The 27530-nt window shown below is 26.7% G+C and overlaps 1 protein-coding gene across 2 annotated transcripts; it reads right to left on the bottom strand.

The window, feature by feature from the left end:
- Positions 1–4724: 4724 nt before the first annotated feature.
- On the bottom strand, positions 4725–26668 carry LOC107452313 (enoyl-CoA hydratase domain-containing protein 3, mitochondrial). 2 transcript variants are annotated; one of them, XM_043043100.3, is made up of 9 exons: positions 26508–26668; positions 25181–25287; positions 23533–23668; positions 22331–22433; positions 17372–17456; positions 14471–14580; positions 11791–11849; positions 11606–11712; positions 4725–4995 (listed from the first exon to the last, which is right to left on the bottom strand). In XM_043043100.3, the coding sequence occupies exons 1-9, from the start codon at positions 26529–26531 to the stop codon at positions 4893–4895; spliced, it is 834 nt and encodes a 277-aa protein (XP_042899034.2). In that variant the 5' UTR covers positions 26532–26668; the 3' UTR covers positions 4725–4892. The 2 variants fall into 2 exon arrangements, with proteins under 2 accessions (XP_042899034.2, XP_071034715.2); XM_071178614.2 differs by having other exon boundaries at positions 26447–26655.
- Between the last annotated feature and the right edge of the window lie 862 nt (positions 26669–27530).

The raw sequence follows: 27530 nt of genomic DNA, 5'->3' as shown, positions 1-27530 counted from the left end.
AATTAATTTCAATTAACATAATCATACATTTTTAATTTCACCCTCTTTATTTTTCCTAACATTTTAACACGTCTTTTATAACTACCATTTAATCTAAACCGAATGTAATGCTTACCTTGATTAATGAAGTAAATAAAATTCACTTTATATAATCAAACATTTGCTTTTAATCTACTTTAAATTTGAACGCGTATAGTATAACATCAGTTTCATTGAACACCAATGTAATGTTTATAATAATAAATTAAATATTTTATTTTTAAATTTTCAACAATCAAATTAAAACATCCATATTCTTTAACACAATGTGATGTTTACCTGCAATCCTGCCACAGTCAAAGGCAGCTGCAACTATTGTGTGTCTTAAGATTTCGAAACTATATTCACCTCATTTAATGTGCTGCTCACTTTTCATAAAAATGTAAAAACAAATAAAACTAGTAATGAAATAGAGTAATGTATAAACAATCAATTATTTATGGTTTACATAGGAGATAAAATGGCTTCTTGTGTTTAAATAATCTCTATAAATGTGGTGTTCCATTTCAATCTCATTTCTTCAACTTTGAAGCATGCATTCTTCAGCTAATATATATATATATATATATACATATATATTTTAACTGTTATTCATTTAGAAGTAATCTCAATGAGAGTTTGCATGCAAGAACATAGAAAGTTCCTGAGGCAATTTATAAGATGGGCTGAAAGTTTGTGTCTGACAGTATGTATTGGATACAAAATGCATGATTATATCATAGTAATAATGAAACTTGTTTGAAAACAAAATGATTTTATTATTAATAAAACGTGTAAAAAAGCGTTGCATTCTCTTGATTTTCAAATTAATATATTTGTTCATAGCGGGAATCGCCACAACCCCTAAATGACGAACGATTAGGAAAATTAATTGAAGAGAAATCGGAGGAGATAGAAATGTACGGTTTGCAACTCTCTGAAAATTTTTTTTATTTTCTTTTTCTTTTTCTGAGTTTCAAAATTGGTAACAAAGTTTGCCAACAGATGGCGCTGAATAAAGTGCAAAAAAGTTACAGTGTTTTAAAATTGTGCAGATTGAAGACAATATAAGCAGTGTAAAATGGGCTTAAAATTTTTAAAAAAAAAATATTTCAAAATTTATTCAGTTGACTGCACCATCTGTTACGACTTTTGAAACTAATTTTTCTGTTTGCCTAAGCTGAACGTAGCGAATCGTCAAATTTCTATCTACTTCCGTTTTTTATTTCTAGGACATCCGGTACATTATTTTCAGTTCATTTACTTTTCAAGCGAGTGCAAAAATAAAATAACACGTCTATATTACGAGTTGCCCTTAAGAACGATTTGATAGACATTGAGAGTACTATCATATCATAATTCAACATGGTGGTCTCTGTAACTGTAAATTGAATGGACTTAAAATTTTTCAGAAAATTTACCGAATTAAAAGCGGTTTTTAATGGTAAATTCCCTCGCTTAAAAAATATACAAATCGGAAATATTAGTTAACTGTTTCAAGACTTGCCAGACGTGAATGAGAAGAAACAAAAGTGATTTGAAATATCAAACGCAAAGTTGTTAAAAGAAAAAATAAAGGTGAGAAACAGGAAAAAAACAAAAAAACAAAATGGTTTATGGAGGCAAATCAGGGTAAAATGCATTTCCATGTGCTATGAAGAGGTGGCGAGTAGTTAATATCATTAACACGCAAATCAGCATTTGTATGAATAAAACAAGATTCCAGGGCATCAAGTTAAACAACAATTAGGTAATATCTTTTTGCTTCAACTTCCTGAGATAATTTATTTAACATTGCCTGATTTTCAGAGAAAAAGAAGTGCTTTTGTTTAATAGAAGTAAAAACTTGCATTACATAAAGAATCATTATCTTGTAGCTATCAAAATAGCAATGAAAAACGTATCACCTTGTTTTTAAACTGCTTCAAATTAAAAGAAAATAGTACAAAGAAAACGGTTTTCTTTTTTGTTTCAAATTTTTTTTTGTCAATTAATCTTAAAAAAATATTTCTTTTTTAAACTAAGGCTTAGATAGCTAAGCATATAAGAAATATATGGCTAAAATTAGATTTGTCAGTAAAAATAAATTATTATTTTTAAAAATGTAACATCAATATTTGTAGAAATATAATAGATTCTGCATAATAAAAGTACGTATCAACATATAAAATGAAGAAAATGAATTGGAATAGTTAACTTAAACAAAATTTATGTTCAATATTTAATGAGCATAGAAAATAATAAATTTTGTAAAAAGTATTGCTGCATTTTTGTAGTTAGGATTAATTTGTTGCAATAGGTCATAGGAGAAAAAGCAATTAGAACAATACATGTTTTTTCTTCCTACTGTCAAGCATAGCTTTTCGTGAAGTCTAAATACCAATAAATACTAATAAATAAATACTACATATTATTAGGGAAATTAATAATTTTTTGGAGGACTTGGGCACCTATTTCATGAGATAAGATATAAAAACAAAGGGACAACAAGGCAATATTCCCCCCCCCCATAAAAACAAAGCTTTACCATTTGCACAGAAACTATAAAATTTCTTAAATTAAAAATATGCTAATATTATATACACGAGCAGTCTAATTTTTTAACTTCAAGTTTTGTTTAAATATTTTATGTTACTGTAAAGTAACGATTATCCGTAAAGACAAGAAGTGTTAAATAGGCAAATTAAACAAGACAGTTAATTGCAGTAATATTTTGCTTTGTTAATGAATTTGGAACTGAAATCACTAAAACCCAGCTAACTTGTTGGAAAAAACTAAAAAGCGTTCAGATAATTATTGTAGCAAATAGTTTTAATAATTACCAATTTGCTGTGTCAGGTGAATACAAATGGTGTTCTCAAAATTTTTACTGAGTAAATTAATTATTAGAATGTCTTTACGAATAATTCAACAAATTAAATGGTGCTTTTTAATTTCAATTTAACCTTTAAGATTAATCTTGATAATGCTCTTCAAATTCTGATATTTTGTGTGCAATAAATATAATTTTCATGAAAAAAAACTCTAATGTGTATGTTCCATAATTTTGACAAAAATGCTAAAAAAATGTGGAGCTGTTATGGTGGAACACACAGTATGTAAGAATAGATAAATAAATAAAATAATAATAATAAAGAAAAACAATATAGTGAATATAAGTAACAAGGATTTCCTAGAGACTGAGAAAACAGTTGCCTAGAAGAAGAAAAAGCTAACTGAAAAATCTAGAGGAGTAAAATGTTTTTACTAAATTTAGATGATTGTTAATTAAATAAATAATTAGAGAAAAGGAATTACATTATTAATTTAAATGCAATAAAATGAATTAAAAATTTAAAGAAAACTGCGTAAAAATACAATATATGAACTGGATGATTAGCCTAACTAGCACATTTAAGACTGGGTTTTCATATGCTAGAGTGACTGCCATAAAAGCAAAGTATGGTAAGTAATGTTGTCTATGGAAACTACGGTTGAAGCTGTCTGTTTTAGGCCGGGATAGCCTGGCTGGTAGAGCACTGGGCCCGTGTCCAAGAGTCATGGGTTCGATCCCCGTCGGCCGAAGACTCTCCGTGTAGTAAATGGTGACTGATGCACGCTAAATCTGTCAAGTCGCTAAGTCCTCCATGTCCCCATAACAAATCAATACCTCTGGGGGTTACTGATCCAGGAGTTTCCTTGTCGTCTGGTTTGGTTCAAAATTACTAGGCTACGGAGTTGAACATTAATAGTCATAAACCCAAAAATTGGGTCGGCTGTTCAACGATGGATATAAAATAAAATAAAAATAACTTTTCTTCAGTTCTGATTTTTTCATGTCTTAGTGAAAGGGAATTTATGCAATGAGATAATTGCTCTAAAATATGAATTATTATTTATCAAGTTCAAAACTTTTAAACGTCACTCAATTTAGCTTTGAAAAACCCCAGGAGAATTTAAGAAACGATTAAAATTTAGAGACATTCTTAGCATTCACTTATACATCTTTACTTTTCTAACTTAATAATAAAACCAATGAAATCATTTTAACGTAATAAAAAGAGTCTGAAACAAATGTGGTTCTATTTAAAAAACAATCATTGTATCGCAATAAATAATTTTGAAGGCACATTACTATTTTTTACAACAAAATCCAATTTGCCATTGAAAGGCCGAAACCAAACATCTTAGTAAATGATCCAAACAATAGACTTTTTTTTACAAAAAGACATTCTAAACACACATTGCATGCAGGTCGTTCCAATCCAAAGACTTGCCATCACAATTTGTTTCATAGGTTAAGATTATTTTTATCTTAACTCACAAAACAATAAATACTCAACAGTCCCTCTATGATAAATAATTCCACATACAACAACTTGCAGTGGTTATTTAACTAAAATTGAGACAGCAAAAAGATAATTGAATTTAAATGATTTGACAGAAGACAAAATTTAACCAATAATTTCAAAAGTCAATATTTTGTGGTAAACTAAATCTTCTATGTATTTCCTCATTATTTAATACTTATTAGTCTGTTGGAACATACCTTATGAAAACAGTTTAGGTTTCATGTGCTTTTCTGCAAAAAGATTAATGAATACCTTTATTGAAAAAAAGAATTAGAGGTTAGAATTAAATGATTTTAAAAACCTGACAATTAGCTGAAAATAAAATTATCAATGGTGTATAGAGTATTTTTTTTTATTAATTTGAAATACTATTGCTCAAATTTATTCCAATTTTATTATGCAAAATATATTATATCAGATATATATAATGTGTATACGTAAGTTTAACAATGTAAAATAACATACTATATAAATTTAACAATTATATTAAAATTTCAAATTTACATAACCAAGAATGCTCTCTTTGACTTCTTTTCATACATTTTATTCATGTTGCCATTTAGGAGGCTTCTTAGAAAAAAATGCATTAATTCCTTCTTCTGCTTCTCTGTGGGCTAAATTCTTAATCATTATTTCATTTCCGTGCCTAAAAATAATAATTTAATCATATAATTATGATTTTAAAAAAAACAACAACTTTAATTCAAATAATTATAACTGAAAAACGTTTAAAAAAAACTCTTTTATAATTCTTCACCTACTGTGCTTTTCTTTTGATGCACGTACAATAATTTTCAATAAATATGTATATAATTAAGAAATGACGACAAATTATACCTTACAAAAATTAATTTAAAATAAATTAATTTACGCCTTACTCTTAATGGAAAGCATACAACTATATTCAGTGGCACTTTTGGTAATTAAATAAGTAGTTTACAGATTCAATAATTTAAATGAAGTTCATTTCCCTACTAATGAAGTTGAATTTAGTTATTTAATCATAAGAAGAATTTAAAAAAGCAATGTGACAAACTTTTTAAAAAAAACACATTGGTTTACATTACTGTAACATTTCATTGATTCTTTAATTAAGTTACAAAATCGTCACTGTGCTAGAATCAGTGAATTTTATAAAAATAGAAGCTTAGTAGTTGTAAAAAAATATTTCCTGATTTGTGCATTTCGTTTAAATAAAGATCATAATATTGAGACTGTGATCGATTAAATAACAAACAGAAACAAATTAGTGTACATCACTTTGAGCAAAATTTTGCAAATAACATACACTAATATAATTTAAAAAATGAACAAAAAATAACTGTGCTTATTCAAGAGTCCACAGTAATTGTACAACTTAACCATTATGCATTTAGAAAAGTACTCAATAGCTTTTTTAAATTTCTTCACATGACTTAGTCAAGACATAGGCGTTGATAGGGTGTTAAAGATGGGGAAGGGGGTAAGGATCAAATTCATGAAAATTAAATTTCATTATAACTCAAAACAGTTCAACAGAAAAAGATATCACTATAATGTATTTGCATGATAAATCATTAGCATTCAAAAGTGATAATATTTTTTTAAAAAAATTATCTTCATTATTAGACTTACTGTAACAAGATTTGATAAAAGTATAATTCTTTAATTCCGGAAGTAAACATAATCTGTAGAAGCACATATAAGCTAGAATAGACTCTTGAATTGTAAATTAATTTACATAACATCTCACATTTTTCCTTAATTCAACAAAATAAATGTTATTAACTAACAATACATAATATTTTTTAACGTTTATACAAAAAAAAGATTTAAAAACTGTGTGAAACACCTAGTTTGATTACGTTAAGAGGAAGAATGTGAATTACAATTTTGTAATTTAATAAAAAAAAATCTAAGTTTTACATTTATATTCATAAATTGTTGAAACAGTAGAAAGATTTTTAGAAATAAAAGTGTTTAACTTAACCATATTTTACCTAATTAATTGACAATTATCAAAATTCATGATAAATTATTGAAATAACCTCTAATAAATCTTTAAAATTTTAATTTCCTAATTTTATATATATTTAAAATCTTGGTTATATTAAATAAGATGACTAGAAAAAAGATTTAATGAGAACAAAAATTATTAACACACATAAAAAATGCTAAAAAACAAATTTAAGACATTACATAGGAGATGAAATCAGTGAAAAATTATGTGACCAAGAAACTAAAAAATGAAATTTAGTATTTGGCATATACAATTTTTATTGTGAAGGATTAATTTTCAAAAAAAGAATAGACTCAACTAAAGTGATAATTATGCAATACTTTTGATGTTAAAAAATGTTAAATTAAAAAATTTAATGTTAATGCGTGTATTTATTCAGAATACCTTGAAATTAATATGAGCTACCCATTAATACTTGAAAAAATTATATATTAGAAAAACTTTATTTACAAGTATATAATCTACATATCCTAGTGTAACACCTTAATAAAATGGTCCTTTACATTCAGAAATTCTAAAAAAAAAATTCCATCTAAAATGACCCATATCATAATCAATGAACTAGTGGACGAATTTACACTTAAAAAAAGTTAAAAAAGACAATAAATGATTATTAAAAGTCTCTTTTAAATGAAATTAATATCTATAAAATATGTTGCTTCAAGGAAATTAATATCTATAAATTATGTCTTTTAAATGAAATTAATATCTATAAATTATGCTGTTTAAATGAAATTAACATCTATAAATTATGTCTTTTAAATGAAATTAATATCTATAAATTATGTCTTTTAAATGAAATTAAGTGTTCACTCTTTTAAACTGGTATTGAAAGAAATTTTTCAGGGTTCGTAGTCAAATAATTCAACAAAAAATAAGCACCTTTTAAGCACTTTTCAAGCACTCAAAAAATATTTTTAAGCACTTTAAAAAAAATATCAAAATTAGGCAGAGTTGGAAAGTTTTGATAATTGACGCTTTTATCTACTTTTAACCGTTATGTCAAAAAAAAAAAAAAAAAGACATTGTTTTTGACAATTGTCAAAAATCATGAAATTTTGAATCATGTAAAACGGATGGTGTTTTCATATGCTACGGACTGACAATATGCCGAAATAGATTGGGGTTGAATTAATTAAGAAAAAGTTGAATAGAACAATGTGAACTGTGTCTTTTTGCATAATTCGAAGCGAAAATCAACATAGTAAAGGAAAAATCTCATTTTGAAAAAGGGAAAATTAAGCACTTTTTCAAAACACCCTATGAAAAAAGCACCTTTAAGGGCTTTTTAAAAAACGAAAACCGAAAATAAGCACCTTTAAGCACTTTTTAAAAACGCTATGCACCCTGTTTTGTATAAGTAGCTCATTGAAGTAAGAAATTAGCAAAGAAATTAATAAGTTTGAGTATTTATATTTAGCTAATAAGAAATGAAAATTAAAAAGAATTTTTAAAAAAATCAATCAAAATTATAAGTTTTTGATAAAAATCACTATCTTGGATTTATGATTTTATTTATGCACTTTGTTACAGTGTGCAAAAGTAATACAAGTTATAATATTAACCTAAATTTTAAGTTTTCCAATTATTCTACGAATTTTTACACTTTGCTTCTCTGTCACGGTTGCCACTCAAATCTGTAAAAAAAATTCTCTTTTTCCCTGCACATATTATACACAGTATATGAAGAGGAAAAACAGAAACACTATGCTCTTGGGTGTACTGTATTTGGCTAACTATACTAGTTTTGGTTTCTGGTAAACTTAGAGCAAAAAGGAACAGCTGAACATACTTAAAACAAATAATAAATGAAATAGTTTAATACAGCTGAAATATCGTCCCATAGATTGTACTTTAAGTGTCACCATCTTTTAAAGTCGAAAATAAACAAAATTCCCAATTTCTAAAGAAAAATTCAAAATTCCCTGCATTTTCTGTTATTTTAGATGATTTTTGAATTCTCTGTATTTTACAGTTTTTCCCTATTCTTTCAGTGAAGTGGCAACCCTGTCTGTAGGAAAATATTAATGTTTCAAAAGGATTATTTATAAAAATCAAATTTTGCAACTATTTTAACTTTAAGTACAAAAATATAAATTTACTAACTTATCTAGTGGAATTTGAATAATATTTAAAATAAAATTAGTAAAAAGGTAATTAAAGAAGGTAAAGGAACTTTGCAAGATGATATGCACTTTTTGTCCTAAGACAAAAGTAAAATCACAAAATTCATATGATTCTGAACATCTTGCAAAGCTGCTGATTCAGGATATTTCTTGTTGGAAAAGTAAGAAAGTATAATTTTTATTCACCTTCTATTTAAAATAAGTGAAAGAATATATAGCGATAAATTATCTGTTATTGCAATTAATTATTACTGTCATGATTCTTCTTACCGTAGACTGCTAAAATTGCAGGAAATATTTCTAGGCTAAGTTCCATTCAAACATTCCTTTTGGAACTTCTTTAGTATGTTATGAAAAACCTTTGTTACTTTTGTTTTTATTTTAAAACCCACATATCATGTTTTTACTACTATATATTTAAAAAATGGTTAAAATGTGGTAAATTGTAGAAAGAACTATCCCCCATCTCCAAAAGTTCAGAGGGATTTTTCCCCTCTATCTTTCTGGTATCTACGTCCGTGAGTCAAGAGTAAATGAGCAAAAGAGAAATTTTACACAAAATACATAAAGAGCATTATGGAAATTTAAATGCAGAGGCTTAGGTTTTCACTTTTTCTTTAATGGTATTTGAATGACAGAGGATTTTAATTAACAACCCAATGGGAATCAAAAAAATCTCCTGAACAGAATACATTCCAGTATTTAATAAAAAAATTAATCTAAGATCTAGATTTAATGTAAACAAAAAAAAACTATCTTAAGTATTAGAAGAGAGTGTACAAGTATTAAGCCTACACTTATTGAGTAAGGCAAATACTTGTTGCCAACATGTCTTCAATAGTTTAAACACCATTTCCCCCGAAAATCATTACGGAATTTCGCAACTATTGATTTAATTATGACATAACCGTTATCAAAACAAAATGTGAGATTCTTTTATAATGAGATTATAAAGAACTATGTCAATAAACTAAAGAAATAATTAATAATAAGAATGAAAGAAATATAACAAAATAATAGCATAGATACATGTGAAATGACGCTTTTAATGATACCAAACTTGACACCCAACCTTCCAGAAGGAAGGGAAACTTCAAATACCCATATTGGATTCTCAAGGGAAAAAAATACCACAATTTGACTAGCAGGATTTTTCTTTTAGTTCATAGATAATGCTGTAATTGCAAAATGAAAATAAGGTACCATGCTCATAATTTAGATATCATATAAAAGATGCAAAAAAAATGCGTTCAACATTTCTAATAACCTATTTAATGATACCAAACATGAGTTCCATTCCATCCGGGAGTCACCCTAGCCTAAGAGGGTGGGAAGGAGGTTGAGTTTTTTGTACTTAAATAGGGTTTTCAAAAAATCAAACAGGCCCCGTTTCTGTTTTCTTGATCTTATATGTATTTTTTGAAATATCTCCATTAAAAAAAATAAAATAAACAGAAAAAAAGTAATTTATTTTATACAGTGCCATGTGTACACCAAAATGTAAGAACCTGTAGGTCAAAGGTATATATGTACTTTTTTTCGGAAAATATAAATCTGCAAGTTTGATATTATGAAGTTTCCCCTGTCCCTAGGAAGGAGGATAGGGCTAGAGTTTGAATGCATCTTCAAAAACATTTTACAAGTGTTCTTTAAGATTTTTGATCTGACCTGCAACTTTTAAGTTACAGGTCAACTGTTTTGATGTTTTTTTGGAAATTTTGAAGAACATCAGTTATTGGTGTAAGTTATTAGGATATCAACAGGTCAACTTTAGATGAGATTAAGGTAGAGATAATATTTTAGAAATAGAAAAAACAAACAATATTTTTAAGTAATAAATAATGTTAAACATTAAGAATAATGGTAGCACAACTGATGTCACTTATTTCAAATTCAAATATCATCCATACAGGTCTAAGATAAAGTGAAAAAGGATATAGAAAAGATTAATATGCAAAATTAATTAAAAAAACAGCTAATCTAAAAAAATAAAGGCAATGCAAATTAATGCACTAATAAAATAATTAAACATCATGCAAAATTTACCCAGACAAAATTGAGAAAGATAAAGTGTCAAAATATGATTTTATATACAGTAAAACCTGTTTTTGTGCGGTGGATAGGGACCGCATAAAAGAAATCGTACAAAAAAAATACTTGAAAATTTTAGAAATTCTTACATATAATAACAACTTTCTACGATATACAACCTAAAACTTTTTTTATGTGGTGGATAGGGGACCGCATAAAAAAAGTCGGACTTTGAAAATACATCTGGTTCTTCTTGTCCATTTAAGGGGAGTACTTATGATTAAAAAATAAAATAAAAATCATAAAAACTACATATAAATAGAAAGAAAAGTAATTAACTTATTTACCTTTAATCTCACTATAAAATGAATCCTTAATCACATGAATCGTGCATAAAACTCTGAATATGAAGCGTTTATAGTATTTGAGATACACGCAGACAAGAATTTAAGAAATAAAAATAACGGTTTAATTTTAAAATACTAAGTATTTTAACACAGCAGGCGATTTTTTACTGATTTACTTCAACTTGTTTAGGGCATAATAAATTTTAAACAGAAGAGAAAATGGAGTGGACGATAATAAATGAACTAATGAAAGTAAATAAACAGAGCATCGCGAAGTGCAGATGCATTGTTGTCAAGGAGACCACATAATCAGAGTTCGCCCACAACATGTATATGCACATTGATAGGAAACATTAAACTGGTGCTAACGCCGCTAAGATTCATATACCGCATAAAAATAAATTGCACAAAAAAAATCCCACAAAACCAATCGCATAAAAAAGGACTGCACAAAAACCAGGTTTCACTGTACTGTAAAATGATTATTTGAGGGGTTTAAACAAATTATAACAAAGGATCTTTTAAAATTTCTATATAGAAAATTTCTCTGTTTATGATTACTAAATATTTTGATTACTAGAGAAAATAGGAAACAGATATCACTGTTTTTTCACCACAGAAACAGAGCTCCCTGTTATTAGAGCTAAAATGGATCTCCCTATTCATGATTATTAGAGAAAAAACAGTAAAAAATATAATTTTTTAAAGAACCTAAGTTACAATAATAGACAGTATAACTTTTTTGGTAATTACCTGTAAGCAGAAGGAAGAGATTGATTTAATTGTTCGTAGAAAAACTTTTTCCCCATTGCTAAAACACACCTGCTTTTTAATAACATACTTTGCAAGACACTTTCAACCTATAAAATAAAATACATTTAAACAAAATTTCATAAGATCAAATATCTTAAGCAAAAGTTCAATGAATCAATACATACAAGACTTTCAAGATTTTCTTCATCAGAAATTTTGCTGACGAGACCAACTTGCAAAGCTTCTAAAATTTCCAAAAATTTAATTTTCATAAAGCAATATAATTTAAACATGGTATATACTTCCGATAAATGACACAACTTTTACCTTCGCTTTTTTAAAAATACCCCTTAAATATAAATGAACTATAATAATTAGAAACAGAAATTTTTTATTTCAGAATAAAGATTATTTAAATATATAAATTTGAAAAAGGTAAATTTTGAAAATATAAACATTATGGAAAGAAAACTGCACAAAATTATTATATACAACTTCATTTTGTGCTAGCTAAACTGGTGATTTTCAATGCGCTACATACTTTCTTTTACACTAGAATGAAAATTAGAAAGCAACCTTGAAAGTCATAAAAATTATCTCCATAGCAGAGCTGACTGGCCTGTGTAGGGGTCAGGGAACTGGCGTTGCATCAGAAAGGGCCTGGGTTTGAATCCAGGGCAAGGCATGGATGTTTTTTCACTCTCTGTAGTATCTGTCCTTACTGTGGGAGCAATGTTGGTCCACCTAATATGGTGCCCTTGACAGAGTAGCCAAAAAAATCTGCCCTTCAAATGCCTTTATGATGAAAAGTCATTCCCCAGGCAGGCATTGAAAAAAAAAATCTCCATAGTAGATTACTTATTTATACTAACCCATAACATTTACATTCAAAAATTTTCAGCTTTCTAACTTTAGAAAAGGGGAATTACAATAGAGCACGGCTATAAACTTATTTGCACCATTGTCAGATACGACAAAATTCAAAATATATAAAGCTATGATTGTCTTTGGTACATGCACATTTTTTTCCTCACCACAACACTATATCGTTATGCAATTGAAACAAAATTTCGTTATTGGATGGTTTTGAAAGCCATATTGTGAGTCTCAATCAAGTGATAAATAAATAACAAACACTCATTCAACTCTTACTTTTTATAATATTTAATGGTAATTAGTATCCACATGAAGTAATAATTTCATATTTGAATGATAACAGTTTTGACATTACAGTGATTGACTCTAATAAATCTGCACTGCTTATTTTATTTTAAATCACTTTATTATAAAATAAGCAATGGGTTTTTAAAATCAAATCCTCAAAAACAGAAACAATACAATATAAAATCATCCTTTAATAAAAAGATTATTGCTGTTTTATAGCATGAAGATTTTGAAGGGCATATGTCTTTATTAACTAAATCCGATTTACAACCCATTAACAAAAGGAAAAATAGCTATAAGTGAGGTCTTGTGGAAAATGAGAATTCAGAGTTATGAAAATAGGTAGTTAATTGAATAAAGTTATTGAATCAATTAATGTCAATGATCATTACTCAGTTATAAATCTCTTACAGTTAAGAGAGAATGAAGTCAGGTTTGAAAAGGAATTCAAACATAAATAAACTAAAGAAGAGACTGAAAGTCTTAGGCATTGTATAAGATAAATCTATAACTTAAGGAAATTAATTCTGTTAAACATTTTACCGTACATAAAAGGGGGCTAAGATATTATTGAAATGTTTAAAATTAATTCTTGCCTGTGTTCTATTGTGTCTTAGAGATGAATAAAATCTAAAGGTACTGTTTTAAACTTATTTTTAGTAAAACTTACTAGTTGAACAATATGTCATAGTGGCAAAATTTGAGACTCAACAATAAGTTTGAAATGTACCCGAATTAACCATTGACACTATATAAGTAGCAAAAACTTTTTAAACCTTCAAAGAATGTGGGATCTATAACTTCATATTTTGTCAACTAAATAACAACATGCCAATATTTTAACATATTTCTGTTAATTAAAAAAAATAGCTCATGGTTAATCATCAAAATGTAGGTTATAAATAAAAACAACAATAATGAAATTAAGTTAATTAATTTAGCTTTTAATTTTGGTGTATTTGTAAAGCTTAATACATTAACCTTTTATTGTCATGTCTAGATATAATTTATTAAAACAGCAGCTAATAAAATCAAATGCCCCCAAAAGCAAAAGCTGTAGATCAATTACAGTGTTGTACAAATATGTGTCATTTTCCTACATAAGCTATATTACTCTGTACATATTTTTCATATTTTTAAACTACTTCTGTTTTTAAAGATTATGTAAATTTGTTTTACAGTGAGATTTTGTATGTTCCTCACCTTAATTAAAATTAATATTTTATTTTTCTGTTGTATAATTAAGGAAGATTTTTTGTATTTATTTAACAAGCACATTAGTATAAAGATCATTGTTATTTCAATTTTTAAAACTTTATATTATTCTACATTAAGAACGTTAAGTTACAGGGTTTCGAATTTATTGGGTTCTATAGCATTAAACTCTTATTTATTTTTTTATTTTACTGAATTAGGGTTTGTTGAAGATGTAATCTGGTGATAGATTCCCCATTAATTATAAGATCTGAAATACTACACAGGTTTCAGTTCCCAGTGACAATAGAATATTCTAATATTCAAAAGTAATAAGTAAAACCACTAAATTATACAAGCTATGGAAAGTTATATGGGTCAAAAGAAATTTGAATGGGCCAAAAGTATTCCTCTTACTTTTTAAATCAATGCACGAAGACATATTTCAGATTAAATATCAGCATGATGTAAAATGCAAATATATTTTATTCAATAAAGAGAATATACCATTGGCATTTATTGTATTTCCAGTTAATAACATGTATGATGCTGCTTTAAGTGGTATATTTCTAGAAATTGCAATTCCTGGAGTTGAACAAAACAATCCAACAGATGCTCTAAAAATAAAAATTAATAAATTTATATAGATCTAAAAGTAATTTCTTCTTCAAAATTATTTGGTATAGAAGAGGGTTACTAACAATCTACAATTTAAAGTAGTTTTAAAGAAATGCACCAAAATATTTTTTATCAGTCATTTGATAAAAATGAATACATATAACTTTTAAATACCTTACTCTATTCTACAACAATAACACAAACATGAATCAAATACCATTTTAGTGATAATGAAATATTATAAAGAGGATATATGATCATAAAAAGGTAATCTAATTTGATTATATCTTAAAGTCATGCACAAACATTTAAAGATACTTTTCCTCTGTCAGGAATTATTTCACATCCATCATAAACAAAAAGAAATAGTTAATTCAAAAAATTGTCTTGCCGTTAAACATCAGTGATTAATCATATACAAAGTAATTGATCATTATATTTGAACATAATTAAAAAAAAAAGTGAAGCACTCCCACAATAGCTAGTTGTTGGTTAAAGAAGTCATGGATTTGCAATTTTAAGTCAACACTGATGATGGCAATTTGATCAGCTTTGTGCACAGATTGCTTTTACTTCCCAAATAAACACTTAATAATTGCTCCAAAGCATTAGAAATAGAATCCATGTCACTTAGCGCATTAAAAACTATGCCAAAGTAGTTATATATACTTGTGATTACATACATAAAAATACTTAAGTTCAACAGTACATTTTGAGGTCACATTATATGCCGATTGCTAGTTTTATTCCCTAATGTTTCAAGACATATAAAAAATCCAACAATAAGATGCCCTTGAAAGCAAAATTGAAATTGGTTGAAGAAGTTTTGACCATTTAAGAAATAATAGTATGCAACATCTATGCAAATTACATATGCATTACATGCACATGACATAGACATTACAGCTCGACTATCCATAATTCACAGAAATAGGTACATTCTGGATGCTTTAAACAGAAAAGCTGGATTTCTAGTTTTACCTTATTTCATAAAAAGTGTGTAATTAAAAACAAAAAAATTTTCTCAATTGACAATAATAAAAAAACAATAACGAAAAGGGAGACAAAACTGTTATAGTTGACAATAAAAGTTATCAAAGATAAATAAATAAACTGAAATTGAAGAGTGAAAAAAAAACAAGTCTCGGACATAAAATAATAATATAGTTTTTAATTATTTGTTCTTATTTTATTAATGCCAAAAATAGTTTTATAGGTAAAAAAAGTTTGATAGGTTACTGTAGAAAATGGAAAAATGCAATACCAATACCAATACATGGACAAAGGTTTTTCAGAATGACAGCTTTTAGGTATATAATAAAAATTAAGGGTTAAAATAGAACACATTAAAGAAAAATGGAAGACTGACTAGCAGCTATAAAAAATTAAACTAAAATTAATTTAAAGCTAAAAATTACCTTTTTTATCTTACATATTTTCAGGAAAAAACCCTTAAAATAATTATTAAAGAAAAAAATCCATCAGAAATGCTCTTAAAATTTAAAATATATCAAAACATAATGAAAAGATGGATAAAAATGTGTAAAAAATATTAAGAAAAACAATAGTTTTCAGTGAAAAGTGATAAAAAAACTACTATATATGTTTTTTACAGAAACGCTTTTAAATACATGCTACGTCATAATTAGAAAAGTTTGCAAAATACAGCAAAAGAAAAACAGAAAAATATTATTCTTATTTTTCAGCACAAAACTTTTTTAAAAAAAAAACAAAGATCAAAAAAGTCTATCAGATAAGATATTCTGGGGCATAATAAAAATGCTGATAAAATAAATTAAAAATTTAAATAAAAAAAGTGATATATTTTTTTATTTTCAATGGTGAGATAGGAAAAAATATAAAAAGGAATATATAAATAATAATGAATATAGAAGTGAAGTACAATTATTAGAAATGAACAAAGTCATTGCCTTAAAAGTTTTCTAGCATGCCAGTAAAGTATTATGTTTGGTGTTATTGCATAGTGGTGGGAAAAAAAACAGCAGTTAGAAAAATATTCTGCATTTGATACAAATCTCTTTAACATTCATTATTCCTGTTATCCTTTTATTTTTCTGCACGATATCAGTGATTGTCTAGTAATGAATTTAATACAAAGAAACTTCAAGTAAACATAAAGCAAAACACAATCTAAATTTCTCTCTTTATTGTATGTTATTATCAATTCAACATTATCCTCTGCATCATACTTGCTCCTTTTTTTCCCTATACATTGCTCACCCATCTCTGAAATATGACCTTGATAAAGATGTGAGGAGTGCTAAATAAAATGAGGTCCATACTAAATAATTGCTTAAATTTAAGGAGGCATTTATTGGCTAATAATGGGAATTTTAAAGTAGATTTTTGATGTACAAATGTTGCATAGTTTAGATTTTACTGCATTTGAAAAAATAAATTGATAAAGTACATAGGACTTAGTGCAATTAATGTATCAATCCATTAGCTATTAAACCATTAATAAAATTCTAAGTCGAATAAAACACAGAAACACTTAAAACAAAACAAATTTTGAATATGATAAAAATAATTAAATAAGACAATAGATATCTTGAATATGATGAATGAATATGTTTTGAATAGGACATTTACGGAATTTAGAAAGAAAAAATTGTTTAACATTATAATTGCCATTTCTCAAAAAATACTTGAAATAATTATGCTTTTTGAGCATAAAAATAAATTGAACACAATAAAAAATTGGAGAAAAAAGATAGAGAACATAGCAGAAAATAAATAAGAAAAAAAAATTAGCATAAATAATTTTACCCTGGAGTAGAAAAATGTGATTTAGTACTGGCAAGAGTAATATCACATGATGCTATCAACTGACAACCAGCAGCTGCAGCTAAACCTAATAAAGAAATAATAATATACAATTAAAATTTAACAAAAGATATGTAACATAGGTTGAAATGCACAATAACACAAGACAGATAAGTTTCACTTGCAGGCATATTTGCACATTTTAAATACAATAAAAGCTTTTCTTCAACTGGAACTTTAAATTAATTACATTACATTTATATTTCCTTATTATCTCCAAAATATCAAATAATTGGCCTAATTTACTGATTTATATCAATGCATTAAATTTTTTTTTACCTATTTTTATTAAATAAAAAGTTCTGAATTCTCCTGTCTAACTGAAAATTTCTTTCTTCTATTCTAGTACAGCTATATTTAAAAAAAAATCTAGTCATTAAGGTGTTCATATAAATCAAGCATTTATTCAGAATCTTGACAAATGATCGATTCTGAATGTAACAACTCCAAAGGGCCTGGTGTCTGACAGGTAGGTATTGCCCCATTCTTTACTGCTATGCATCACAGGAGGTTTATTTATTAAGCAATGAGGAGATATTAATGTTGTAAATTTATCGATTAGAACAGACTGAACCAAAAATGAAAACATTATGTGATGCTCAAACTTATATTGATATATTAAAATATTTTTATCAATCCAAAATCGATAAAATTTGAGTAAAAATGCTAAAAAATTTACAAATGTTCCATAAATCACAAGTGCATCAAACAAATTTCTATCACACTTTTTTTTAACTGGATAAATGTAAAACAAAGGCATGTACATAAAAAAATTCTTCATCTATTCCTTTTGTATATTGAATTTTATAATTTTGTTAAGTTTAAATATATATCAATATAAACAGTTATTATAAACTATTTCATTTATATATCATTTCAATTATTCTAAAAACAATGTTGTTAGCCTTTATCTTTACAGCATCCTTCCCATAAAAAGACAATCTTTTTTGTTATTAGAGTGTCTGCTTAACCGATGATTCGCTATAGTAAAATATAGAACTGGTATTTTTCAAAATCTGTGTAATCATACAATTTCTGTCAATGTAAAGCTTCATTGTCAATATATTTTATAAAACTTTTCCAGAAATCTAATCATTTGAACAGGACCGAATTTAAGTCCAATAATAATTGGCATACATAAAGGAGCATAGATATGTATGCCTTTAATTGACTCAAAGGTAGTATACATAACACCTGCATTACTTTCTGATCTGTCAGGTTATAAGACACATTAGTACAAAAGATATTAATGAGTCATTACACACTCAAATTAATCAATTATGGCGGATAATAAAGTAACACACCTCTTATAAGTAATAAAGTTCAAAAAAATGAGAGACAAAAGATTGAATTAGTTTTACATCAGGACTGTTATTCTTTTTTTTTTATATTTACTTTTATATTCTTGTTACTGATATAAGATTTGCAGAGGCACTCAACTAGAAACATTTAGAATTTCACATTTCAAAATGATTCTTGTACACATTTTTGTTGTATCTTAACATCTTTTTGAAAGGAATGAATGCCTCCCAATTACCTGAAAACTTCCATGGAATCTGTCTAAACCTAAAAAGCGTAAAGTGTGAAAAGTCTTGTGCTTTTCAAATTATTCTGGTATTTTTTAAATTTAAATATAAGAACAATTTAATTGATACAGGATTTTAAAATTTGATTTTAGATTTACAATTTAAATAAAAAAATAACTCAATAAATGCTAAAAATAGAAATATGTATGTCCCACACAAACATGTAATGAAAAAATATCAATAAACATTTTAAATAACTTATCAGCACACATTATTAAAAAAAGGTACACTATGCAATATATCATTTAACTATTGCACACACACATACGTAAAAAAATACTTTTTTCTTAAAAAAATAAATAGTGCATTTATATTTTATTCAAATTTTCTTGTATGGCGTGATTTAAGACTTTTAACCATTATTCACTGGCTGTTCTGCCTCCTGGTAAATTGGACAGATTACTTTGGAAAAAATTTAATCTCAATTAAGATTGAAAAAATGAATATTTAATTCCTGAGTACAAAAAAAGAAGCTGATACTTTTAATCCTCTGAGTGTTAAATCTAACTTTTTTCTGAACTTAATCTTCTGGCTTTTACATATATGAGGTTAAAGATATATGGAAATTTATTTAACTGAAGTCTTAAAAAAATTCTTTTAATTTAAGTTGATAAAGCAACTTATTCAACTATATTTTTTTAAATTTCATTTATCACAATGTTCGAAAAGATGAATTGAAATAAATGATGACATTATAAAAGTTATACTCAGTTTGTATTATGGCTAACAAACACAGGGTGCGTAGCCAAGTCTCTCAACAAAAAATAAGCACTTTTAAAGTATTTTTTAAGCACTCAAAAATATTTTTAAGTACTTTATACATTAACAAAATACAAAATAATTTTCAAAGACTTTACATGATCATGATAAAATAACTATTTTCTGAAAAAGAACTCTTTTTCTTGATTGTATTAACCACCATAAAAAGATCGAGAGATTTTTCAGTTCGATTTTAGAGGGTAGAAAATGAAGTCTGAAATTGAAAATATCTTGCAGCAGAATTGCAACTGACAGTGCAAGACTCTCACCAAACCCAGCTCAGTAGACGCATATGCGGACTCCCAAGTATTTAATCACATATGTAATACGATTGGCTCTACCATACGTTATGGACCGACGGTAAGCCGTCATGGATTATATTTAAATGAATTGTGAAAACGTTGACTAGAACAATGTGAAAACCACACTTTTGTATAATACACAGCGAAACTCGACAAAGTAAAAAAAAAAACTCATTATAGAAAAGGGAAAATTACCCACTTTTTGAAAGCACACTAATGAAAAAAGCCCCTTTAAGGGCTTTTTAAAAACGAAAAAAAAAAAATAAGCACCTATAAGCACTTTTTAAAAACGCTATGCACCATGAAACAAGAATGGTGAAAAACTTGAACTTATATTTTTATTATTGCTAAGCATTAGCGGAAATATGAGTAGTACATACATTGTGAGAGGAAAAACAAAAACCATATTTGCTGTGCATTATATATGGCTCATTCTAAGTGAAATGGACCAAAATAAAAATATTGTTGTCATCTTGCTAATTTTTTGTTACAAATTTCTTGACAAAAATGGCTAAAATAATTTTTTCAGAATTTTTTGACCAAAACTATAATTTAAGGAAATTTTGTTCTTTAATCTCAATTTTTTTCTTCGTAATGTTAAATGTCATATTTTTCAATACAAAAAAATAAATGGAGTATTGTTTTGTCAGTAAAAAATAAAAAGTGGTTTTTAGCCTAAATGCTTAAAATTTTTTTTTTTTTTTTTTGATATCCAAAACAAAATTTCCTGATCAAAAATTTTTTTGCTGAATGTTACATTTTTTAATCTAAAAAAATTAAGAGAATGTTTATTGGTTTATTGCTTTCAAAAAAAAAAAATAATAATGATTGATTTTTAGCCAAAAAAAAATCAAGATATTTTATAGTACGCAAACATATCATATTTTTTTTCACATTATATTTTTTTATGAAACATAGTGTGAAAAAATTATATATTATGTTATATTTCTTATTATTAAAAAATTAAGAGGGTGGTTATGGTTTTTTAAAGAATAAAAAGTGATTTTCAGCCAAATTACTTTAAGATTTTTTTATGGACAAAAACAGTTTCTTGACCTCAATTTTTTTTTACACAAGTTTATATGCTATACTTTTCAGCATAAAAGAACTCAAAAAGTGTTGTTATTTTTTATCTTTACTTATTTATTGAAAGTCAACAAAAAATAAAAAGTGGACTTAAGTCATAATATTTCAAATTTTTTTTTTTTTTTTTAGGTGAAAGTGCCCCAATTTCAATGAAAACAAAAACAGATCCTTCTGATTCCTTTTATACTGAACAATATGATATTTAACATTACAAGGAAAAAAAACTGAAGTCAAGAAAGTTTGTTTTGGTGCTATAAAAAATTCAGAATTATTTTTAGATGTAAACGACTTTTTTATTTAAAAAAAATAAACACCCTCTTAATTTTTCTTATATTTAAAAATATGACATAGAAGTATTTTGCTCAAATACCATACTTTACTTTTGTTAAAGACAAAAAACACCCTCTTGTTTTTTCTTAAAGTTTGAAAATACGATATTTAACAATATGAAAAAAAATTGAGGTGGCGGAAGTTGTTTATTCTCCTTAAAAATTCTTAAAATTTGCTAAAATAATTTCCAAAAAAAATTTTTTTAATACATTTTTAAAATACACTCATGGACAAAAAAAATTAGTGCACCAAGAAGGAGTCATCAAAATGAAACGAAATTTTACATACGTAATGACTACTTTGATAATAATTAGAAAAAGATAATAAAGAGTAAATGATTAGAAAATCAAAGATTATCGAATTTCTGTGATTTTCTAATCATTTACTTATATCAAAGTAGTCATTACGTATGTAAAATTTCATTTTGACGACTCCTTCCAATCGCGCTAATTTCGACTCGCGCTAATTTTTTTTGTCCACATGTGTATATATATATATTCAGCATTTTAATAGTGTAATTATGTAGTGTTGGCTTCTTTCACTCTAATGAAAACATAAAAAAAACAACTCCAAAATAAAAAAAAAGATAAATATTTTTGACATATAGGGCACTATCTGTAGTTATACCTTCTTAAATTGATTCAAATTTTGAAATAGCCTCAGAGCTTGGGTTCAAAAATTTCCAACAAAATTAATTTTACCATCTTTCATCAAACTTTTCAACATAAAGTTTTCATGAAAATCTGTGACATGAAGGCAATGGCCATAGATTGATTTCAATTGGAATGTGCCAAGATCTAAACAAATTTAGAATTAAAAAAACAATTCATAAATAGTACCATTAACCACAGCAACAACTGGTACAGGAATGTTCTGTAGTCCCATCATCAGATTTGAGCAGAGTTGAAAAATTTCTTCCCTTTTTTTCTGGTCAGATTGATGCTGGAAGGTAAAACAAAACATACACGTAAAAAAAAAGAAGAAAAAAAAAAGACATTTTCTATTATAATTAAAATCTGAATAAAGAGAAATATGACAAAGTTTTAGAATCTGACCTCTCAGTTTTTAATTCTATGTTAAAAAAGATGTTTGTTGTAACCTGGCACCAGAGTGGCTAAATGTTCTGTCTTGCATAAAAAGTTAAACTGGTTCAAATGCTGAGGAGTGTGAGATTATCTATACCGTCTCACTTTTCATTATTATTATTATTATTTATTTTTTTACCTTCATCTGCAGTTCCTGAATAATATTTGCAAAGTGTCTGTGTGTCAGAAAATAGACTACCGTGGGGAATGAATAATTTTTTTTCTTTGTATTTTTTGCATTTCCTGTATCATTACTACAATGCATCGCTTTGGAATTTTTAAATGAAACAGTAAGTTGTATACATGCATTTAAGTTTACATAATATTGTTAAACCCCACAAGTTTCATAAATACATCTATATTTGTGCACCAGTAAAAAGTGATGATATATACCATTCTTATAAACTTAAACGGCTTATTAATAATTTATAACATATTAATAATTTATAATGGCTTATTAAACGGCACATTAAATCTTAAAAAGTATGTAAAAATATGATAAACATTGCAAATTAATTATAAATTTAATTTGTAATGCTTATTATATTTTTACAAATTAAAAGTAAAAAAAAAAAAAACTACTTGTGCTATTTACTGAATAATACTATTATGTATTTACTTTATATTATTTGATAATTTAAAGAATTTTTAAAAAAATTTCAAGTCTCTAACTAAGCACATTGTAAAAAAGGCAATATTTAAAAATAGCTTCATTTCAAATATCAAAAAGAATCAATCTTCAAAAACCAAAAAGAGTCCTAAAACACTCTTATCCAATAATTTAAAATTATCTTTATTGAGAGAATATAAGATAACTTTAAATTAGAGGTAGAATAAAAGAACTAAACTGAAATAATTTTGAAACATTTACACAAAAATAAATATTATAAGAACACCAGACTAAGTAAAAGCAGCAAACTGAAAGAAAAAACAACATAATTTAAAATTATACTAACAAGTTCTTTTAAATCATGCCCAGAAGAAAAAACAGGACCTTGGCTTTGTAAAACAATGCATCGTAAATTTATATCCTCAATATTTTCAAATATATTTTTCTGTAATGATTGTAGCATAGCAAAGGATAAAGCATTCCTGAAAATAAATTAAAAATAAAATAGCATTGAATATACAATCTATAGAAATAGAATCTCAAGGCTTAACAATAGAAAGTCAAGTTAATTTATTGAGAAAAATTTAATTTAACTTCGAAGAGATTCATTCACCCTCTGATTAATAATTAATCTCGAGCAGTTGACATCTCTGCATCATCACTCTCATTTATCTGTCTGTTATTTACAGTAATGAGACAGAAACTTAAAAATTGCTTTTTAAGTCTAGTAGACCAGATGAAAGTAGATTCAGTAGCAATGACTATTTTATTTATTATTTTCATGGAAAGGTTAATCATTTTCATTGATTAACAGAGCATAAATAAGTGTTGCTCAATTGAAAAGTTAAATTTTTCATAGGTTTTTAGGTAATTTTCTAAAATATACTATCAATAACTTTCACACGCATACGTATTGTAATTATGAAAGTTTTTAAAGTACATTAACTACATGTTATATTGCACAAAAGTTTATGATTATTAAATTACTTCATTCAATAGCAACCTTCAAAGAACGTTTGATAGTACTATTACCATGATCTCACAGAAATAAAAGCTTGCATTGATGTGATTTAATTTCTGTTTGACCTCCTGTATTATATACAAGGACTCCTCAGTTATAGAATTCATATTGCAACTGCAGTCGCAGTAAAAAAATTAAATTATGAAATTTAAAATAAATATGTCAGTTTAAAGGGAAAAGAAACCAACATTTAAATACTAAAAGAATTGCAATGGTTTTTAGCGAGCAATTCAATTTGTTATTTTGAAATTATTCAATTTATCTTTAAAATATTATCTGTGGTTCATTAAGGACAACAAAAATAACTTTCAAAAGCTGTATTTGAAAATATACTGTATCCCTATTTCCTAGGAGAAAATTACAGAAATATGATATGATACATGTTTAGGTAAAAGTTTATTCTTTTCAATACAAGAAGGGTTAATTAAATGCCTTCATTTCCTTTATTTATAGTTCGTTTGCTTTTCTGATTATAATTGATTCAGAAATAAGGGATAGTATCTTAGAAATGCATAATTTAATAGAGGTGGATGTGAATTTTACACTTTGAATTGATTTACAATCTCGCTTGCCAATGCTAGAATGTAAAGGGAATTTTCAGATGAAGAAACTTGATTATTTTGTATAAAATGACTTACAATGGAGTGCAAAATGAAATGGAATGCAGTTGCTGAAAATCTTAATATTTTTACCTCATTAAGATATTTAAAGAATTAAAATAATTTGAACTATCTGGATTAAACTTTAACAGTCATTAAATTTAATTACATAACTCTCAAAATATATATAAAAAAATATTAGTCTTTAAAAACAAATGAAAAATTAAATATATTTTTAAACTTCATCACAAATTTTTCTTCTTATAGAGTTGTTTAAAATAATCTCAGGGTTAACATTTTATGCAATTAGTATTCTGGACTACAAATAAAACAATGGTAATAAAATAAAATTCAATGTACTGTTATAAATTTACCTTTTTTTAGGATTGTTCAGAGTGATTCGTCTTACACCATTTTGTTCAAGTACAGTAGTTAAATTAGCTTCACTTGAAAATGATCTTGAAAGATATCTGAAACCAATCTACAAATAAAATAAAAAAAATTCTTTTTTAATAATGTATGAATGTTATTAAAACAAGCGTTGGTAAAATATTAGTATAATAAATACTTTGTAGTTCATCTTTCCAAAAATATAAATAAATTAAATTTTCCTTTCATAAGATTTTATATTTATTTTACTAATAATAATATTCATTCAAAAAGGAAAACAAATCATATTTAATACAAAAAAAAAACTAACATCTTAATAACATAGCTTTAAGAAAATACAAAACATTAAATAAACAAATATTAACTTCATACATGTTGCAAACATTAACATCGTTATTTATTACAAATATTAACTATATTTACACAAATTGTAGAAAACTATACTAAGATTAAGAAGTTATCTGAGCAGAAAAATATCTTGTAGAAACTAATAAACAATTAATTTAAGTTATCAACCATCTCATTTTTATAAACATCTTCTTATTCATAATATTAGTAAATCACACAGAATAACTTAAATATTGTTGTTGTTAATTTACGTCGCACTAGAGCTGCACAATGAGCTATTGGCGATGGTCTGGGAAACATCCCGGAGGATGATCCGAAGACATGCCACGACAATTTTGATCCTCTGCGGAGGGGATGGCACCCCCGCTTCGGTGCCCCGGCGACCTGCGCGCGAAGTCGAGCACTTTACGGTAGCACAGTTTAACGAGAACCAATACCTCACACCCTTGGTCGCTACGCAGACTGATCCAAGTGGTCACCCACCCGCACACTGACCGCAGCCAGTGATGCTTGACTTCGGTGAACTGCTGGGAACCGTGTCTTATCGATCAATCCACTGCGGGACAATAACTTAAATATAAATAATTACTTAAATATAAATAATTACTTAAAACTGTTGCTAGCAACAATGTTAATCATGAATAATAGCATCCGCAAAACTACAAGATTAATTTTTACAATATTTTAAACATATTAATAAAAAAAATTGGATCGTTTTATTCGGGGAATCTATTCAATCAAATTTGAATAGCATATACTGTAATCAAGAGTTTGATGAGAGGAGTAGAGAATGAATTAACGCGCATGTTTAAAATAATTGACAATACTCTTTTTCGAACTTTATTTTACTTATCATGTATTATTAAAGACAGGTAATATATTATTATATATAGAAAATATACCATCAAAAATATAATATATCGATCAATTTTAGGACAAATTCTATAAAATTTTTATAAAAACCTTATGCATCCGTAAGCAGGACATTTTAATAATATTAAATATGATGGGACAAAAAATAGCTGAAAAGTAACTAAATTAATACATATTTTTGATCGGTATGTTTTGTGCTTTTTATGTTTGTGATTTTGTTTATGTTTTGATTACTTCTGGCTGCCTATTTCTGCTTAAGTTTAATCCTACTTACCCAATCAGCATATTTGTTTTAAATAATAGATGAAAAGAAAAAAAACAACTTTAACTTTTTTTAAAAATCTTACTGGGAATAATAAATTATGATACTGATAGTTCAATGTAAAAGGATCATGCCGAAGGGGATAAAATACTCATTTTCCTAAACTCTAGCAAAATCAAATTTATTTGTCTAAAATCTATGAAACAAGTCGTTATTAAAAGCATAAATAATAAAATTAAATTAACAAACCATTACGTTTTAAATTAATGATACTGGCACAATTAATTAACAATTAAAAAATTATGCAATTATTGACGACTTCATTAAAAAAATAAAAAGAGGACACAGTTTTGCTACAGTATCCTTGTATTCGGGATCGCAACTCTCAAATACGCCATCTGGGGAGAGGACCAGTTCCATGTTTTGACCCTCCCCCTTTCCTCTCCTCCTCTGCTCAGTAGTATAGGAATGTGCAAGACAGAAACTAACGTAGCTCCTTTCTATAACTCTCCACACGCTAATGGTGAAAGCATGCGAACTTACATAGTTTATATAAGTTTTTTTAAGTCATCGCTAATAAATAATTTTAATTTCTAACAATTGAAGCAAATTTTTATCTTAGTCTAAATCAAAATTAACTCACTTAGCTTTATGTGGCTGGAACCTTGAAATTTAAATGACGAAGTACTTTCCGATTAGCAATGACACTTAAGTCCCTACTGGTGCTCTGTGTTTAATGGTAGCTTGAGTTTAAATTATTTTTTGACTCCTTCATTTAAAATTTATCTCATTTTATCGCCTAACAGTCAACTGAAATTTCGACCCTTTTTCTAATAACTGGAGAGCTCAAA

Source organism: Parasteatoda tepidariorum, chromosome 6 (genome assembly GCF_982258835.1).
Source record: "Parasteatoda tepidariorum strain Cologne lab strain chromosome 6, Ptep-v5.0, whole genome shotgun sequence".
Lineage (NCBI taxonomy): Eukaryota > Metazoa > Arthropoda > Arachnida > Araneae > Theridiidae > Parasteatoda > Parasteatoda tepidariorum.
Note: the sequence above shows the minus strand (reverse complement) of the source record. Positions and strands in the feature narration are given on the sequence as shown.